This window comes from Planococcus citri, chromosome 1 (genome assembly GCF_950023065.1).
Source record: "Planococcus citri chromosome 1, ihPlaCitr1.1, whole genome shotgun sequence".
In the NCBI taxonomy this organism is placed as follows: domain Eukaryota; kingdom Metazoa; phylum Arthropoda; class Insecta; order Hemiptera; family Pseudococcidae; genus Planococcus; species Planococcus citri.
The window spans coordinates 32,625,405-32,643,050 of NC_088677.1; the positions used below are offsets into that span (position 1 = coordinate 32,625,405).

The 17,646-nt window shown below is 32.4% G+C and overlaps 6 protein-coding genes across 9 annotated transcripts in view; 2 read left to right on the top strand and 4 right to left on the bottom strand.

Moving 5' to 3' along the window:
• Positions 1-112: 112 nt before the first annotated feature.
• On the bottom strand, positions 113-1,716 carry LOC135834522 (RNA polymerase-associated protein RTF1 homolog). The gene is made up of 2 exons (XM_065348452.1): positions 229-1,716; positions 113-121 (listed from the first exon to the last, which is right to left on the bottom strand). Exons 1-2 carry the CDS (start codon positions 1,714-1,716, stop codon positions 113-115), a joined length of 1,497 nt encoding a protein of 498 aa, XP_065204524.1.
• Positions 1,717-1,759: 43 nt separating this feature from the next.
• Positions 1,760-2,378, bottom strand: LOC135831444 (cysteine-rich PDZ-binding protein-like). Its single transcript, XM_065343932.1, has 3 exons — positions 2,343-2,378; positions 2,168-2,253; positions 1,760-2,060 (listed from the first exon to the last, which is right to left on the bottom strand). The coding sequence occupies exon 3, from the start codon at positions 2,057-2,059 to the stop codon at positions 1,760-1,762; it is 300 nt and encodes a 99-aa protein (XP_065200004.1). The 5' UTR covers position 2,060; positions 2,168-2,253; positions 2,343-2,378.
• A 44-nt stretch (positions 2,379-2,422) lies between these two features.
• Not11 (CCR4-NOT transcription complex subunit 11) lies at positions 2,423-5,200 on the top strand. 2 transcript variants are annotated; one of them, XM_065343925.1, is made up of 11 exons: positions 2,423-2,654; positions 2,803-2,993; positions 3,084-3,175; positions 3,263-3,411; positions 3,497-3,619; positions 3,686-3,861; positions 3,954-4,083; positions 4,154-4,363; positions 4,439-4,578; positions 4,654-4,819; positions 4,912-5,200. In XM_065343925.1, the coding sequence occupies exons 2-11, from the start codon at positions 2,956-2,958 to the stop codon at positions 5,143-5,145; spliced, it is 1,458 nt and encodes a 485-aa protein (XP_065199997.1). In that variant the 5' UTR covers positions 2,423-2,654; positions 2,803-2,955; the 3' UTR covers positions 5,146-5,200. The 2 variants fall into 2 exon arrangements, with proteins under 2 accessions (XP_065199997.1, XP_065199998.1); XM_065343926.1 differs by lacking the exon at positions 2,423-2,654 and adding an exon at positions 2,678-2,697.
• Positions 5,191-7,486, bottom strand: LOC135831443 (probable histone deacetylase complex subunit SAP18). Of its 3 annotated transcripts, none has more exons than XM_065343931.1 (5): positions 7,350-7,486; positions 6,024-6,294; positions 5,847-5,953; positions 5,585-5,779; positions 5,191-5,509 (listed from the first exon to the last, which is right to left on the bottom strand). In XM_065343931.1, exons 2-5 carry the CDS (start codon positions 6,234-6,236, stop codon positions 5,458-5,460), a joined length of 567 nt encoding a protein of 188 aa, XP_065200003.1. In that variant the 5' UTR covers positions 6,237-6,294; positions 7,350-7,486; the 3' UTR covers positions 5,191-5,457. The 3 variants fall into 3 exon arrangements, with proteins under 3 accessions (XP_065200003.1, XP_065200001.1, XP_065200000.1); XM_065343929.1 differs by lacking the exon at positions 7,350-7,486 and adding an exon at positions 6,476-6,809; XM_065343928.1 differs by lacking the exon at positions 7,350-7,486 and adding an exon at positions 6,566-6,807.
• LOC135831442 (DGAT1/2-independent enzyme synthesizing storage lipids) lies at positions 6,951-10,148 on the top strand. Its single transcript, XM_065343927.1, has 8 exons — positions 6,951-7,090; positions 7,200-7,315; positions 7,403-7,532; positions 7,599-7,693; positions 7,757-7,924; positions 8,005-8,198; positions 8,276-8,479; positions 8,663-10,148. The coding sequence occupies exons 2-8, from the start codon at positions 7,270-7,272 to the stop codon at positions 8,765-8,767; spliced, it is 942 nt and encodes a 313-aa protein (XP_065199999.1). The 5' UTR covers positions 6,951-7,090; positions 7,200-7,269; the 3' UTR covers positions 8,768-10,148.
• Positions 10,149-11,345: 1,197 nt separating this feature from the next.
• Positions 11,346-17,646, bottom strand: part of LOC135831446 (uncharacterized) — a 62,094-nt gene continuing 55,793 nt past the window's right edge. Inside the window, exons 3-4 of the mRNA XM_065343934.1 lie at positions 15,276-16,391; positions 11,346-13,187 (exon numbers count right to left, since the gene is read on the bottom strand). Coding sequence (XP_065200006.1) covers positions 12,589-13,187; positions 15,276-16,391 — 1,715 coding nt within the window. The 3' untranslated portion in view covers positions 11,346-12,588. The remainder of the gene's footprint in view (positions 13,188-15,275; positions 16,392-17,646) is intronic.

The following is a 17,646-nucleotide window of genomic DNA, read 5'->3' on the forward strand; positions in this document are numbered from 1 at the left end:
AGTCTTGTCATCGTTAGAAGGGGCAGTCAAAGGTGCAGTGGGTGAATCATCAAAATCTATTTTGATATCAAAATTATGAGCAGAATACATATCTTCGCCTTGCTTTTGGGGGTTAATTTTTCTAATTGGATTGAATGGTTCACTATACTTGTCATTTTTAGGTTCCGAAAAACTGTTTGTTTTCTCAGGTGTGGTATCTTCTCGACTGGAATCTTTTTTCCGGAATACCATAGTAGGCTTAGTATGTCTTCTGGTAAATGGGTCATCTACTTTTTGATCTTTATTCATTCTCAATTCAGCGGCAATTTTTTCAGATTCTTCGGTATATTTTTTACGATTTCGATTATTGATGTAATTTATATTAGAAACTGTGGTTGTTCGAAGTTTTTCAACTTGTAATGCTTTGTTTTCCAATTCAGTCAATTCGTCTTGAATGTCATCAGCTTTAGCTATGTCTCCAATGGATTGCGCTATTTCTCTATCTTTCAGAAGCTGATTTTTTTTAACAGCGTAATTATGAGGATTTATTCTAAAACGTTCTTTTCTTCGCATAATTCTTTCGATGTCGTCTTCTTTCAAATTGTAAAGAATGGCTTCTTTAATATCTCGAAGTTTCGACTGAATTTGATCAACTTTCGGTAATAATATACCTTGAACGGAACATACCTTTTGCCACTTTTGAAATTCAGCTTCGGAAAATTCGTGATTGCTAACGAATTGTAAACGAATATCGCGTTCGTGAGGGCCGTACTTCAAGCGTAAAATTTTATTTGTTTTTAGACTTCCCAATTGATAAAAAGAGCTGTCTTCGTTAACGTCGATTACTTCGCATATTTTGTATATAGGTTTATTATTCGCAGTACCAATAACTAGACGAACAAAACAACCGGTGACGACTCGTTTGAAAAACGGTATTTGAAGAAATTGTTCTAATTTACATCTAGACAAACGAATCTGATTCAATTGATTTTGGCTAGAAATGGCCGGAGCTTTGGAGCTACGAACTCTAGATCCTACATCTGAATCAGAACTGGAATCCGAAGAAGAAAACATTTTTTTCTTCGATTTGGATTTAGATTTAGATTTAGTTGCACGTTCATCTTCGGAACTACTGCCGCTATCGTCGGAATATATCTCCGAAGCTTTTAGTTTAGTTTTCGAATGTCTCATTTGGTTTTCAGTTCTTTGCTTACTTCTCTGACTATCGTGTCTTTTTCGCGATGAACTCGAAGATTGGAACTTTTTACTATCTCGGTTTTCCTCGGCACGTCTGTCGCGTTCTTTAGCATTGAAATAACGTTCTACTTTTTCATCTTGAATAGTTTTCAGTTTTTTCATTTCACGTCTTTTCGCTTGTCTCAACTTTTTCTCAATATTAAACCTGGTCTTTAAAACATCCCTGTTTTCGATTCGTTTGAATATCTCTTGTTCTCGTTCTTTTTCAGTCATACGTGCTAAATTATCCCTGTCTTCGAAATCTCCCATGAAATCAGATCCGTATCCGTCATTGAATGCTTCATGACTGGAATCGGAACTAGCGTGCTTGAACTCATTCTCCGAGTTGGATTGCTCACTAAAACTGGTCATTGATTTGTTCAACTTCGATTTAGATGGTTTTTTAGGAAGATCGTAAATTTCGGCATCCCAATCTGACTCTTCACTCATCTCTTGGCCACTACTCTGGCTAGAGTTGAAATGTGATTTTCGTTTCACCATTTTGAAACGATTAGGTATTTTGATTATAACTCGAACGAAGAATTTAGGTAGATGATTGTCGATAACTTTTCACGTCGAGTAATTTCTTACCGCACATAGCACATATGCCTTTCTTGTAAGCGCAAGCTTGACAGTAATGGGAACCGACTTGGTGGACTTTAGTACGACATATTCGACAAGTTTCAAATTTAGCGTATGGAGTAAACCTCGCTTTTGATGCAGTTAGGGCTTTGTTTTCTCCTATTTTTCTGCCACCGCTTTCAACTGTGTTTCGAGCGCCTGCTTTCCAAGGATCTGGAGTTATTACACGTCCTAGCTTTTTTTCACAATCTGTACAAACCATTCTGAAAACAGACATATGTACGAATGTAATACACATTTTGATGTTTCGTTTTTTACCATTAAAAAGGAATGATCATTAAAATACGACGAATGAAGAGAAATTACTCACTATGAAATTCAACGTAGTATAAAGATGAATTCTACACTTCTCCCACTTCTGAAACCACAATTCGCAATGAATTCTAAATCAGCTAACTAGAGCAACAAATAATTCAAATTTCAATATTTTTATGTTCAGATTTCAAAAAAAAAAAAAAAACTCATCTTAATTCTTATCTACCTACCTTATCACTTCCCATTCCCAAGCAAATTTTCAGCCGAAAATCGATGGTGGGGATGGATTAAAAGGAGGGGAAGATTGTTTACATTCAAAAAATGATAACAGATTCGGTTTTTGAAATCATTTTGAATGAATGAATGAATTTTGGATGTAATTTTTCATATTTAGAAGAAATTTCCAAACTTTTTTGAGTAGAAGTTTTCAACAGTTTTCCTAGAAATATCCTCAACCTCATTTCACGTAACAATTCGATTGCGTTGTGCGAAGTAGTAAGCCAAGAATACTGGTTTGGGATCGAGCATGTCAGAGGTTTACGGTAAAATTTCTATATTCTTACAATACATCAATAAATTTAAATTGTAATTCTCTATTTAAATAATTTTCATCTTCAAATATTGTATTCAAGTTGATTAAATTGATTGCATCCACCCCAACCATTAAGAATCCATAATCGTATGTTTCAGATTACCCTGGTAAATTTCGCACAGATTCATCTTGGAATTTTCGGCATCTTTGAGTTGCCTGTAGATTTTACGAGTAGATATCAATAATTTTAATTCATAAAGGTTTGAATTTGTGAACGGTTTTTGAGAATTTCAGTTCCTCCCTTTTCAATAATGTGTTTATCTGCCAAAGGCTTATCATCTTTATTGGGGTGAGTACGAGAATTAGTGTTTTGGAAATAAACGCGATGAAAGGAAAAGTATATTAACTATTATTTTTGAACAATGAACTGTTCTTACAGGATTTTAGCTGAAGATCAAACTAAAACACAATCATTTGAAACTATCTGCAATAAATCCCATCACTGCTTCAAGAAAGAAGACAAATTCAAAGGTATTCGGATTGTTTTTCGTTGAATTTGAACTTTCAAATATACTTGTAATTATGAAAGTTACTAATGTCGAATTTCATTGCTTCCAGTGGGCAATGCGTTATTATTTTTAATTCAACAACAGGACATTTTACCGGCATCAACTCAACGTTTAACAGCAGTCGTTCTCTTGCATGATTTATATCGCCGGGATCCAATCGCGATTACTCCTTTTCTATCTGTTTTTATTCAAATTTTGGTTCGTATTGATTTGTTTTATGCTTTCGAGAAATTAATAGAGCTATTTGTTTATGTTCATATATGTTTCTATTACTGCCCTACAGAAACCAGCTGATAGTAATAAAATTGTTGGTCACAAGGCAGAAGAATTTATCGATGATTTACCTAAATTTTCGCCTCAAGAACGGAACTTCCTCTCTCAACTGATCACCAGGAACGCTAAAGAAGTAATATCGTATATTCGACTTTTTATTTATACCATTATTCGTCGTTTAATGTTAGATTTTGTTCAGTTATTGAAAAAAACAGCTCAGCATGTCATCAATAGTACTCCAGATACTTTCCCTCCCGCTGATATATCAGAACTGGAGAATGCGCTGAGAAATAGAATTTCTTCATTGTCCATATCTGTGAAAAATGGAATTTCTTTGGTGTTGTCTGATCCTGATACGTTAGCTCCATCTGATACGTGAGTGTGTTTGTTATTATATACTTGAGTATTGAACATTCTGCGGAGCTAATGAATTAATGATCGTTCAATCACTTCGATGTTATGTGCAGGAATCCAGATCCCGAAATAATTAAAAAAATATTACCCTCTATTCTTTCAAATGATGAATCCGCTTGTGGTAAAACCTACAGTCCGGAATTTGTTCGATTAGTACCGCCATTGATGCCAGTAGACGACGAAGTAATTTTTTAGTATGATATTTCATTTTATGAAATCGTTCACTTTTTATACGTAATAATTTTATTGACAGGTTTGTTGGATCAATATCGTCGATAAACCATTGCATTGTGTATTATATGATAAAAGTACCGTTAATATTGAAACACCTGATAATGAAGCTCGTCTTTTGATGGAAAGAGCATTAAAAGGAATGCTAACCCAAGCTCAACAACATCAGCTTGTTAATCAACTCGAAAGTGATCCTCAGTTAGTTTATCGTATTGGTTTGACGCCTAAACAAGTAATATAACTTTTTCCCACTCCTCAAATTCGTATCGATTTTAAAAGTCTAATATTTAATATATAATTTTTATAGTTTCCAGAATTGGTCGAAAATAATCCACTTATTGCCATCGACGTGCTTTTGAAACTTATGCAGTGTAAGCATATTACTGAGTATTTTAGCGTTCTTGTCAATATGGAAATGTCCTTGCATTCTATGGAAGTTGTTAATCGGTGAGTAATATCATAAATTGTATCTGTTATCGGTCCTCTGCAGTTTGAATTTAAATTGATAATTTATTTTTACAGTTTAACGACAACTGTTGATTTACCTAAAGAATTCATCCATTTATACATTTCAAATTGTATTACAACCTGTGAAACGATCAAAGATCGATACATGCAAAACCGATTAGTACGACTAGTGTGTGTTTTCCTCCAATCCTTGATACGTAATAAAATAATTAACGTTCAGGTACATTATATTTTCATTTCTATTCGTACTTAACTAAAAAAATTACTACGCGAAAATGTATTATTTATGGTGTTGTTTTACCAATTTTTCAGGAAATTTACATCGAAGTTCACTCGTTTTGTATTGAATTCAGTCATTTTCGAGAGGCAGGAGTCCTTTATAGATTATTAAAAAATTTAGAGATCAGCGAAACAGGATCAGCATCTCCGCCTTCTCCTCCACCACCGCTAACACAACCTTCTCAGCCAACTGCTTCGTCGTCGTCCATTCAAACACAGCAACCTTCTCGATCTGGACGATCGAAAAAGAAGGAATCCAAAAAATAACCATCCCCAACTCTGAGAGCCTTGTAAATTACAAATAAAACTGTATAGCTGAAAATTTATTTTATTTGATAATAATTTAATATGTACCATGTTTCTAAGTATGTACAATTTTTTCAGTTCGTTTTCCATTTTATACTCAGTACAAAATTATAAAATCAAGCACGAATACGTGAAGAATATAATACAAAATGAAAAAAAAAGATTAAAACATCATAAAAGACTCTTCGAGTCATTGAATCAAACGTCCAGCAGTAAAATGATACATAGAATGAGAACAATTAAAACCTTAAAATCTTCACTAATTAAATGCAATCAACTTTTCGGAAGTTTTATACATATATCAATGAAATCGCCGATCCCTAATCTGAAAAATACACATTATTGAATATTTATTCCTCTTACGATAAAATTCATATACCTATATTTGATAGTTAATTACCTGCATTGTGCCAACGTTTTGTAATCATCTGGACCCTTATGGTCAACTTTAACGCTACCGATATCTTTCATTCTAAGCCTAGGTCTAGCAGGATCAGGAGAAACTATTTGATAATGTATTACCGTTCCGCTTCTTCTAACTTTTCGATTTTTATGTTGGAGATTCACGAGAATTTCCGACAGTGTAGCATCCATCCTGTAAAATATAAGATATAAGAAAATTTCTCATGAACGGAATAAGTTATTTCAGATAAATTACATACCACGTGTGTATTTGCATTTCATTCTTTGGATATATTTTATTCTTGTAATCAAGCGGATTATGATGATGGTTGTAGGTGTAGAACACTCGTAACAGTAAAGGACACACCTGCGAAATTCAAAATAATAGAAATTCGAAACTTTTCGCAATTAAACTAGAAGACTGCTTATTAAGATACCTTGTATCGATCCACTGAATTTTCTTTTCTTCCTTCTACTTTTACAGTGGACTGTAATACTGGGCCGGATCCTAGCGGTCGCGAAGAAGGTGCATTATTCGAGTTATACGAAGGAATATTCGCTTCTCTATCGTTTGCAAAGTGAATATTTTCAGATACTCTCAAGCCACCGGATCTAGAATGAATTTCAGATTCTGATATTTCGGAAGTCATTTTGATGGAACTGTGCTTGTGCCGGGTCGCCGGCTGATACTCTTTGATCGTAGATTACCTGAAAATCAAAACAAAATAGGTCTATTGAATTTTTAGCTGGAGACTCGAATATAAAACACAGAGACGGATCCCTCGATACTGCAATTACAGAGAATTTGATTTTGAACGTAGGTGAAAAGATTTCAGTAAACAAATGGTTTAATTTTAATCGATGAATGCCTAGTTTCTGAACTACTTACTCGTGACAGATCAGGATGTTTGAATTTTGATAATGATATGTATTGAAGGCTCTAGTTTTTAAAATTCAAGTTTTTTACTCAGATACTCACAAATTACTAGCAATTGATTAACCGATGCCGAGTAAAGTAAAGTTGTGTCTCAATGATCAGTTCAGGTCGTGAAGTTGATAAGCTTGATGTTTACACTCCACAAAAACTAAAATTTGACAATTTTTTCAGCGTAAACTCAAGATTTGGAAAATTTCTAGCTGAATTAATTAGTGAAAAACAGAAAACAGGATTTGTGATAAAAAAAAACCATGAACACGAACTTCTTGATTCAAATTGTACGGTTGGCCTTACTCGGTAGTAGTATGAATGAACAGTTGAACGTGATCGAACCTCGAGCGCTGTGCCATGAAACGTATGACCGCATTACGAAATAACAACTCAAACAAGTGATAAAACACCAGTCACAAATCGGTATTTATAAAAATTTACAAATTTTCTTGTTTATAATTTCGTTAGGTTTAAATTATTGCTCGTAGTCATTCGTGTAGTTGTTTTATCATCGTTGCAAATCATTTCTCCATAACCAATTTGATTGAATGATAGCTGTGTATGGTACACATTCAAGTAAGAATTCGTTTTCCTAGACTCATTCATGAACAACATTCCTTTGATTCGCTTTCAGCAGAATATCTTTTTTGTTTTAATCATTTAAAACTTTTTCTGATTGTTATAGGAAAACCAGAAATGGTAATTTGATTGCTCTTGCAAGAATTAAAAGTACATAAATTTAGCTTAGAACAAACATGTTAGACTGGAATGAAATATACGTGTACTTGCAAGATATCGTTCGTAAGTAATTTTGAATTATCAGTGTATTACTTACCTATTACTAAGTAGGTGAATTCGTTTACATGTTTACGTTATTGAATATTCCAGGCGAAACCTTCGACTTGGATTTAGCGGTTTGGTTATTAGCACCCTTGGTAATTAGTTTTTTGCTGCCACTTCTCATCGTCTTACTTTTCTATATCACGGCCATTATTCTGTACATTTATAAATTACACAAGTAAGTACGAACGAGTTCTGTATATTTTGTACAATACAGCTCTAAAATGATAATCTTTCTATACAGAGATACGATCCGAGAAGCTTATGAATCGCATTTCTGGGACGGAGCGAGAAAAACTGTGGCTGCACTTTGGGATGCTCATGGATGGTTATGGCATGGTAAGGTGTTCATATTTTATAAGATTTGTATCGATTCTTGTGTATTTACTCTATCTGTTATAGGATACGAAATAGAAGGTTTGGACAAAATACCAGATGATACGCCAGCGTTATTCATTTATTATCATGGAGCAATCCCGGTGGATTTGTATTATTTCCTTGCACGTGTTTTCCTGCTGAAAAATAGACTGATACATACCGTCGCTGATAGATTTCTATTTCGAATTCCAGGTAAATACGATGTGGAAAATGTCATTTTATGTATCTTTCATCGACGAGTAATTATTTTGGTTTTGTATGTTATTTTAAAGGATTTTCAATCATATCAGAAGCCTTGAATGTTATACCTGGCACAGTTCAGACTTGTTCTAGTATTCTGAAAGATAATAATTTGCTAGCTATTTCACCCGGAGGAGTGTACGAAGCTCAGTTTGGTGATTGTTATTACCAGTTGATGTGGAAAAAAAGACTAGGGTTTGCTAAGGTTGCCATTGATGCTAAAGTTGTAAGTTGAAATTGCAGATTCATTCTTAATTTTTCGTTTCATGAATTGATGAGAAAAATTTCATTGAAAAATTTCAGCCCATAATTCCAATTTTTACGGAAAATGTACGCGAAGCTTTTCGTTCCATAACCATAGGACGGAAATATTGGTTGAAATTATATTTACAGACTAGATTTCCATTTATACCGATTTATGGCGGATTTCCTGTCAAGTTACGTACACATGTAGGTGAACCAATACCCTACGATCAGAGTTTGACGCCGGAAGATCTTCAACTCAAAGTAAGACTGTATGAAAACTGATTTGATACGTACTCCGTATAGAAAATCAATTCCCTATCTAAACCGTTTTTATCTTCTTTTAAAAATTGCAAAATTCTAATTTTCGTGTAATCTTTCTCATTAGATACGATTCATCTTATTTTTTACTAATTTACTAATTATTCATCGTATCATATTTTTTAGGTCGCAAAATCACTCGAACAACTGATAGGAAAGCATCAACAAATTCCAGGAAGTATCATGAAGTCACTATTTCAAAGAGTATACGTGAAGCATAAATCGCTATAAACGAAATTAATTAAATCTGAATATTTTTATTTGTACGTTACCAATGTAAAAAAGAAACGAGAAAAATTTTGTATTCTTTTTCTTCTTGATTCTATTTGTTTTGTTTTATTTTTTATTATTTTTTGTGCAATCGCTCATTTCTTTTTCCATTTTTTATTTTAACATGATTATTTGAATCGTGAAAAAGTGAGTTTTCTTAATGATTGTTGCATTGTTAATTTACGTATTGCTAACAATTTCTGTGATAATCCAACTGTCTTTTGAACCCTTAGCTATGTAAATAGTAGTGAATGGAACTGAATCGTACTAGTACTTTTAAGGTAAAAAAATTATCAGTATTTTTTTAAAACTAACGTTATTTTATTATACTATCCTCTTATCTCGGTAAATGATTTTAAACGCTTCAATATTTTACGTAAATTGTTATAAAAGTTATTTTTTTTTCAGAGAGAAATTGAAATTGTATCGATTTAATTGGCATATACAACTTTTCAAATTGATGAATTTGTTTTAAAACGTACCATATTTTAGTTTTTATCGCTAGTTTATGTTACCACGCGTAAATGTGCCGAAATTGAGAATGTAACAGTTCTCAAAATTACGCCCGAAAAATACGATCAATTAAATAAATATTTTATAACGCGTAGAATTTTACGCGAAATATCATTATGTGATACAAAATATTTATCAAATCATTAGTTAGTTATTCAATTCGTAATTTAAATCTTTCCTATTTTCTACTTTTAATACCTACGTAATTGTTTCCAAGTTGAATTGTGAAAACGAATGATTTGTTACCTATATATTTATTCTATTTTTTCTTATTTGAATTATGATTCATCATGAGAATTTAAAAAATTCAGGTTTATTTAATTTTAAGATTTTTTTTTTGTTTGTTTTTAATCATGAGCCATGCAGTTATTTTTATCTAGATATATCTTCGACGCCCGAGTAATCGATACTAGCGTCTGGTTTTAAGATAAATTTTTGGTGTCGCTATAAATATAATGGTGCTTTGACAGTGTTCATATTATGTTACTTTTATTGACAATCTGATTGTTTAAAAGCTAGTAATGATGGAAGCGTATGCAGTATTCTCCCAGTATTTTTAATTTTCTTTATGTATTAATTTTCTATCTGAAAACTGCTCGCTAGATATAATTTTTACCCAGTATAATTGTATTGAAAGATACGGTAAGATATACTTATTTTATTTGTAATCGAGCGTGCTTGGAAAATTTTGTTCGCTTATATTTAGGTAGGTAATTTTTTTATATTCAGTTGTAAAAATCGGAAATTTTTGTGTATTTTTTGTCTTGTATGGTATTTTTTTATACATATAAAATTGTGCATTTGTTGTATTAAAAAACAATCAAAAACACCGTGTGGCGTTTCATTTATAATATGTACTTTTGGAAGTGTCGGGTTCGGATGTTTCTTGTATTTTTCATAACTACCTAGATGATTCCTCAGTTTTCGTTTAATCATCTTTCGATTTAGTGGTAATTCAGAAGGTTTTAATTCAACTCAACTACATAAATGATCAAACTTTTTTTTAAAAAAAATTGCCAAATAATTGTTCAGATTTTTATCTTTTCCCCTTCTCTCTTTTAGTTTCATCTATTTTTGGTCTATCGGAGCTGAAATGTAAGGAGAGATTGAATTTAAAAATTGCGTGGTACATTGACCGTAATTTCCCAATCTATTTCATTGAGATGCTATGAGAGATCTATTATGCAACCACAGCTGATTGGATCCTATATTATGTAATATGGAGAATGAATCTAGTGAAAATTGGTATACTCGTATGTACTAGGTACTTGTATTTACATTTTTTATTCCCAATTGAAAGCTAAATTTTGATTTGCGTAATTAAAGATGTAGGTAGGTATCTTTTCAATTCACAATCTCACACGTCACACATTTCAATGTTACGAAGTAAGTATCAGGCTGTGGCTGTACTTATTTGTATATTTTCATATGTGATAATAAACAAGTTTAATTTTAATTACGAGTATTCGAGAATCTTAATTTGAAAAATGTGGAAGAAAATACTAAGATCAATTTTTCTTTAATCTATCCGCAAGCGTTTGCTTTTTTTCTCCTGAAAACTTGCGCATGAAAAATGAAACCAAACATATTAATGGATATGCAGCATTACCATCGTGTAATTTTGTAAATCGTGAGTCGGCATTCTTTTTGTAAATGTGCGCCTAGCTCTTATAAGTAGATCCGATCTGTAGATCAAAAGGTAGTTCTGATAGTCCCGTTTTTATGAATTATTGATCACCTCACACCTTCCGGATTTTATCGCACGTATTTCTCTATTTAATCTAATAACAGCGCGTCGAATAAATTCGTAGGAATGTAATTTGACGATTACCTGACGAGATAACCACTTTTTCTAATACGGCGATTTTACCAATGGACAGTTACGAGCGGAGACGAGGCTGAGAATTTTGGCGAAAATAAAAACGAAAGGGCCGTACAACTGCTTTCAGTAGCTTTTTCGATCTAAATGTACTTATTCATTCACACCTAAATTAGATATGAATTGAAATAATAATTTTTTAACAACTTTAGGTATAAAACTTTTATTCGTATTACAACAATTTGTATTTCCAACGCATAAACATGAAAAAAAAATATAATGTATAATATATTAAAACCCAAAAATTTTAAAAATATCGATATTGCAAATATCTACAATAACAAAAAGAATTTTACAAATAAATAATACAAAAAAGGTATATTTACAAACCCCTCCCCCCCTCGATTCAAAAAAAGCACGATAAAAATTTCATAAAAATATAAAAATTACTGCGATGAATATTCATTCATGTTGAAACATATAAATATAAAATATTTTTTACACGTTGATTTAAGTACATATTTGAAGCAATGAAATTTAACGTTTGAATCGTGTAATTAACAACAATTAATAATGTAAGAATGTGAAATAAGTACATTGGCGAGGTAAATTCTAATGTTTATGATAAGTTTATTAATTAGTACATAGCTCGTACTAATTAACATTTTTAATTAGACATGTCAGTCATTCGCTATTATCAAAATCGCTCCGAGCATGTAGGTACAAGTACCTATATGCAAGTATCTATGAAAAAATTTACCTATCCATACAATTATTCATTTAAGTACATTATAATATGGCTATCTTTAATGCTTTTTTGAATGTTACAAAGGTCGTCGTAAGTTTTATTCGCCAATTATTGGAATAAAAAATTGTCGATAAATAGGTAATAATATAAACAGGCAAATTGGAACAAGTAACATTCTTAACAACAAATTTTAGGACTAGATTTTATCGATATAATAAATAAATCAAATACAACGGTCTAATCGAAACTGAACTGAAAATCATCCCCATTATACAAATTATTACCTACCGAATATTTCTACCTATTTTGATTAAAATGATTTTTTTTTTAATGGATACGAAATTGAATATAATCTATTTTAAAGCAAAGGTAAGGACACGAATGTACCTACTTAGGTGCCTATTAGATGGATGTTCTTCTTTCATTTTCAGGACGATTTTGTAGTTAAGATTAGAAAACTGATGATGGTTAAATAGATATATAACTTGAAAGTAGATACACGTTTTCTTAAAATTATAATCGGCAATGTTCTTCATACTTTGTATATGCTTAGAAAACGAAAAATTTTACACAAAAATGAGATCATTTCGTCTTTTTGTCTTGTATAGCGTATACCTACCCAAGTCAATGTTCGTTTTTCTTTTCGTATTGTCGTGTACCTATGTATATGAAAATTGAAAATTTAAATTAATCCTAATGAATTCAACTGCTATAACAAGTTTTTCGAACATCGGCTAAAATTACACTAAAGTCTTCTTCTTGCTTTATTCTAGGGACAGCGGATGCTGTATTGGGAGGTAATAAAGGAGGAGAGGGCGTTGATAATGGAGCCGTCAAAGGAGCATTCGGGTGTCGCAAAATATGCTCTGAGCTGGGCGATGGCTGTTGATGGTAACGTTGTTGTAAATCTTCATTCATGATGTATGAATTGTTGCAGTGGGATGTATAATCTTCGATGTTGGCATGCTCTATTGGTATGTACTCTTTGTCGTAATTTGGCAGGAATTTTTGCTGAGCGGATTCGACCGTGTTGTGTGGTTGGTAATTGTTGTAGAAATATTGATGTAAATGTTCGGGAAAGTTTTGATTTGAGTCTAGCGGTACAGTTTGAGGAATATGATCGTTTCTGGTGTTCATATTCAGGTGACTGGATTCGGAATACTTCATATTGTATTTGTAATCTTGTTCTACGCATCGATTTGGAGCGTTGCCATCTCTCATCATGGTATCAGGCATGACTGAATTGTAATTCACCGAATTATTATCGTAGCAGTTTTGACTTTTTTCACGCAGGTCGTTTCCTAGAAAAAAGAAAAAAAAACGTGGATTTAAGACTTGATTGATGAAGTAATTAAACGGCAATGCGAAAAGTTTGGTGGACAACTTCTTTCAGTAGATAATATTGTGATTTCGAAAGATCTATAAACCCCCCCCCCCTCCCCAAAAAATATCATTTTGGAAAAATCTTATACTGGCCGGCAAGAAACTTTTTCAAATGCATTACAGAATGGCTCAAATTCATGAAAAACTGTTCCCAAACTGTCTCATAACTGAGAAAAATCACGAAGATGAACATGTTGCCTAGTTCTAAAATTAAATAGGCGAAACAATAATTGTGAAGATAAAACTATTCACCTAATTTCAAACTATTTTGATGAAATATTTTTTGCTCAACTTTAAATCTGAACGGAGATCTTACTTTATTTGAATATTATTTTCATTGGTATTGGATAAAGAAAAGCTATCATTGCACAATTTTTGTAGCATTAAAATTTTTTTTAAAAAGTTCGAAATCAGTTTCTCGAATAACCTAAATTAATAAGTTACCTATCTTGGATATCGAAAGGGCAAATAGGTACCCTCATTCTGAAGGAAGTATTCGTTAGATTCTTAGCTCAGTGCAGTGCTTATCACCTTCTCTCCTTACTTGAACAATGGCTAATCAGAAATATTTCAAACTCTCGACAACGAATCTCAATTCGTCGAAAGAAAGAATTGCTAACAAGTTGTGTGAGAGGAGCAAAGCGAATGATTTCTGATCACAGATTTTCAAAAGTAAGTTTTTGAGCAAATTTCGATCAAATATGGCTTTCTGACAAATGTTTGAGAATAGATACCGGAAAATGACTATAATTTTAAAATCTTTTTGTAGCACGTTCAATTTTTATCCCAGTTAAAAATTTACCTTCATTGATCATATTGATCACAATTTTTCAAAATCAATTTCTATCAAATCGAAGGGGCTATCAATAAATCCTTTTTTAAAAAGTAAGTAATTAATTAATAGGTACCTAAGCTAATTTTAAAAAATGTCCAAAAATGGATAACAATGTTTAAAAATTAATCACTTGAATTTTATCCTGAAATTTTTTTTCAAAAACTAAAAAATGAAAGTTACTCGTATTATGATGCTATCATCAACTGATAAAAAAATGTGTTTTAAAAACTGCACATATCTTCCAACTTCGAACATCAAGTACCAATTAACTTTCAAAATTTCAGCTCAAAGCAAAAAGTTATCACGATTTTTATTCTGTTTTTGACAAGCTATATAAGGTTATCGTTTTTTAGCCCATTTTTAAAATTACGACTCTTCAAAAAAAATATTCATAGCCCCTTCAGCTTGCACGTTAGACCAAAAACACATTTAATCAAATGTTGTTCAATTTTCAACGTGCAACCCTTCTTCGAATCCTCATAAGTCATAATCATAACTGAAAATGATTTTAGCTTTTTTCCCCTTTATCGGTATTCGTCCCTTCAATTTTAAAGTTAGGCAACATCTTCATCAACATTTTTTTCCTGAACAGAAAGACTTGTCAGAAGTGAATGAAGTGATCACTGCCGATCAGAATAGATAAAGTTTTTCCTATAGCATGTCTCAAAGGGTTCAAATACGTTGTGAAAATTTTAACCATAAAAACTGGCATAATTTTCAAAGACAAAAAAAATGTTTTCTGTCAAAAATCACCCATCTCTAAAATTAAAGGAGTCACAAACATGTTGAAAATCGTAGAAAAAATTCAAAAAATTCCAAGTTTTCAATCAAATTAAAAAATTTGTTTTTTTTGGGGGGGAGGGGGGTTAGAATTTGGATGTTGCCATGGTGTATTTTAAAGACTTGAAAAAAATAGGAAGTCTTAAAAAATGAATTATTTCTTCGATTTATTTTTGCCTAAACTCAAAATTCAGAAAGTAAGCAAAGTCAGTCACTTGTTTTGTCGCGATGCTGCAAAGAAATTCTCATCAATGGAATCCCATTTAGGAGGTGGGGGAGAACATCTCTCCATTTTTAATTTACATAACTTAATTCGGAACTGATCTGATACTAGCTAGATTAGAATATAAATTAAACATACCGACAAAATTCATATCATCGTTGCACCTACCTTCGTAATTATCAGCTACCGATTTATGAGCTGAGTCAGCCGGACTTGAGCAAGAAGGATACATATTACTAGTATTGGTTTGAGGCGAATGCGACTGACGACACGGTGAGGTAGCATAATTGGGCATAAAATTTCGGCAATTGGTATTGCTGGCTAGAGCGTTCGAAGTGACCAAAGTGTACATTTGCGAATTGGTATCTTGTAAATCTTTGGTGGTTACGATGGGCGGATAAAATGTGCCGGTTACGATGCCATTATGCTCGTACGATTCCAACAGCTTCTGGTTCGTACACATCATGACCATTCCTTTAGCGACACCCATGGCTGTTATTGCACTATGGTTTTGTCCCGTTCCATGGTAACCAGTTGCGCACTGCTTGTAAGCGGAAGGCCTTTGATGAAAACAGTTGTAGGAACTATCGGTAGGATGAGAAGCTAAATTTTTTAAAGCCGTCGACGACGAATAAGTGTACGTTAGTTTATCGTTGGTATTTTCATGGCAGCATTGTATCGACGTCTGCGGATTAGAAAACCGGAAGTTCTTTTCGTGATCTAAAGGCGATATCTCCGGCGTCGAGATGTTACGTTTATCTTCCTCCATATGGTGAGTATTATCTTTGGGCGTATGTCGGTCGTTGCTGTTTTTCGTTGACTTCTCCATCGAGCTTTGAGCTTCTTGGTCGGTGCTACAGCTAGGCGACGAATCCGGCGTATTGATATCGACAGGGGTATAAGGGCTTTCGCTATTCGGGTAAAACGGTGGCGTTTTCGTTGGACTATAGTACGGGTATTGCTGCTGCTGTTGAGGCATCACTGGTGAAAAAGTACCACTTTGATAAGGAGATGATGGATATTGCGAATTAGGTAGTTTTATCGAGTGACCAGGTGACATATCGCGGCAGTTGGGTCTTTTATTAGCATTACCAGGACCAGGCGATAGGTTTGGTTGGTTATCGGAAGGTGAAACTCCGGTGCTACCAGTTCGTTTGTTGTGTTTTCGTCTTCTTGGTCTGTATTTGTAGTTTGGATACTCTTGCATATGAATCACACGCAATCTTTCAGCCTCTTCTACAAATGGTCGGCGATCTTGAGGCGTTAAACCTCTCCATTTTTTACCTGAAATAATTCAATTGGTATTATTTATTTTGTTTTAAACTATACATGGGTACATACTAGGTAGGTACTTTAAAAAATACATAAACATGTCTTTATGGGGGGGGGGTCCCTTTTTAATTTCAGGAGTCATACATTCTTAGGTAGGAGGTATGTATTTGAGTTTTAAAACTCTTATAAGAAAACCGGATAATGGTGTCTAGCTTTGATGAGATGCAATACTTCACATTCTGAAAACTTTTTTTTTTTCCCGTGATAAATGATTTTATTTTGCAGAAAAATAATATCAATTGAAAAATATTTTTATTTGTAATTAACCGCATGCTGGGACAATGAGAAACATACAAACTGATAAAACTAAAAAAATTAAAACTCAACACAATAAAGTAAACACTAAACAAGCAAATTTATAATAAGAAATTTGGAAACCAATTTTCAATGTTAAAAAAATGAAAAAAAGAAAATCAGCGAATTTAAATTTAAAATTGAATTCAGCACCTGAATTTTGGATCAAATTTAAAATGTAAAAAATAAAAATACAAAGTAGGTACCTAATATCAAGACAAATTAATAAAATAATTTTGCATTTAAATTCTTAGAACAAATTTTTAAGTGCAAATAATTATAAATTTGTCAATTTGCTTTGATAGATTGATGCATGTTACGTTGAGTTGTACTTGATACATTAATTTTTTTTTTCTTGTTCCTAAATTCGGGTGTAGAGTTCGGACGTTTTAAACAACGCGATGTTTAAAGCAGTGTTAAAATAACAACAAAGAAATGAATGAGTTTTAAACAAAAAAACAAAAAATGTTTAAAACATGATATTTAAAATATGTTTTTTTTGCACCAGTTTGTTTTTACTTTTTTAGTTTTTTTCATATTACATATTTAATATTTTTCAGTAAGTTTTTTTTTTTTTTTTTTTTTTTTGAAAAAAAGTGATGAAAATGGAAAATTTTTGATTTCTCTAAAAAGAACATTTTTTTCCAAACGCTGCAAGTAGGTATCAGGTGCTGAATTCAACTGTATAACTTTGAATTTGTTGATTAGCTTTTTTAAAATTTATTTTTTATGTAGGTACACCACCTCCACACCTCACTAAAATCTTAGCTGTCTCAATTATTCTTCATAAACAATGTAAGGTTTATTTGTCATAAACCGTTTCCAAATCGTAATAATTTTTAGATTTTTACAAAAAAATAATCGCTATTGGGTGGTTGTCCACTACTGGAAATTTACTTTACCAAGAGTTTAT

Bases quoted from the DNA above. Each gene is read 5' to 3' on its own strand.
- LOC135834522 (XM_065348452.1), bottom strand. From the start codon at position 1,716: ATGGTGAAACGAAAATCACATTTCAACTCTAGCCAGAGTAGTGGCCAA.
- LOC135831444 (XM_065343932.1), bottom strand. From the start codon at position 2,059: ATGGTTTGTACAGATTGTGAAAAAAAGCTAGGACGTGTAATAACTCCA.
- Not11 (XM_065343925.1), top strand. From the start codon at position 2,956: ATGTGTTTATCTGCCAAAGGCTTATCATCTTTATTGGG. The intron at 3,620-3,685 runs GTAATATCGTAT...GATTTTGTTCAG, and splicing joins TCACCAGGAACGCTAAAGAA to TTATTGAAAAAAACAGCTCA. The intron at 4,084-4,153 runs GTAATTTTTTAG...TTTTATTGACAG, and splicing joins TGATGCCAGTAGACGACGAA to GTTTGTTGGATCAATATCGT.
- LOC135831443 (XM_065343931.1), bottom strand. From the start codon at position 6,236: ATGACTTCCGAAATATCAGAATCTGAAATTCATTCTAGATCCGGTGGC. The intron at 5,954-6,023 runs GTATCTTAATAA...TGAATTTCGCAG, and splicing joins ATTCAGTGGATCGATACAAG to GTGTGTCCTTTACTGTTACG. The intron at 5,510-5,584 runs GTAATTAACTAT...TGTATTTTTCAG, and splicing joins AAAACGTTGGCACAATGCAG to ATTAGGGATCGGCGATTTCA.
- LOC135831442 (XM_065343927.1), top strand. From the start codon at position 7,270: ATGTTAGACTGGAATGAAATATACGTGTACTTGCAAGATATCGTTC. The intron at 7,533-7,598 runs GTAAGTACGAAC...CTTTCTATACAG, and splicing joins TACATTTATAAATTACACAA to AGATACGATCCGAGAAGCTT. The intron at 7,694-7,756 runs GTAAGGTGTTCA...TATCTGTTATAG, and splicing joins TCATGGATGGTTATGGCATG to GATACGAAATAGAAGGTTTG.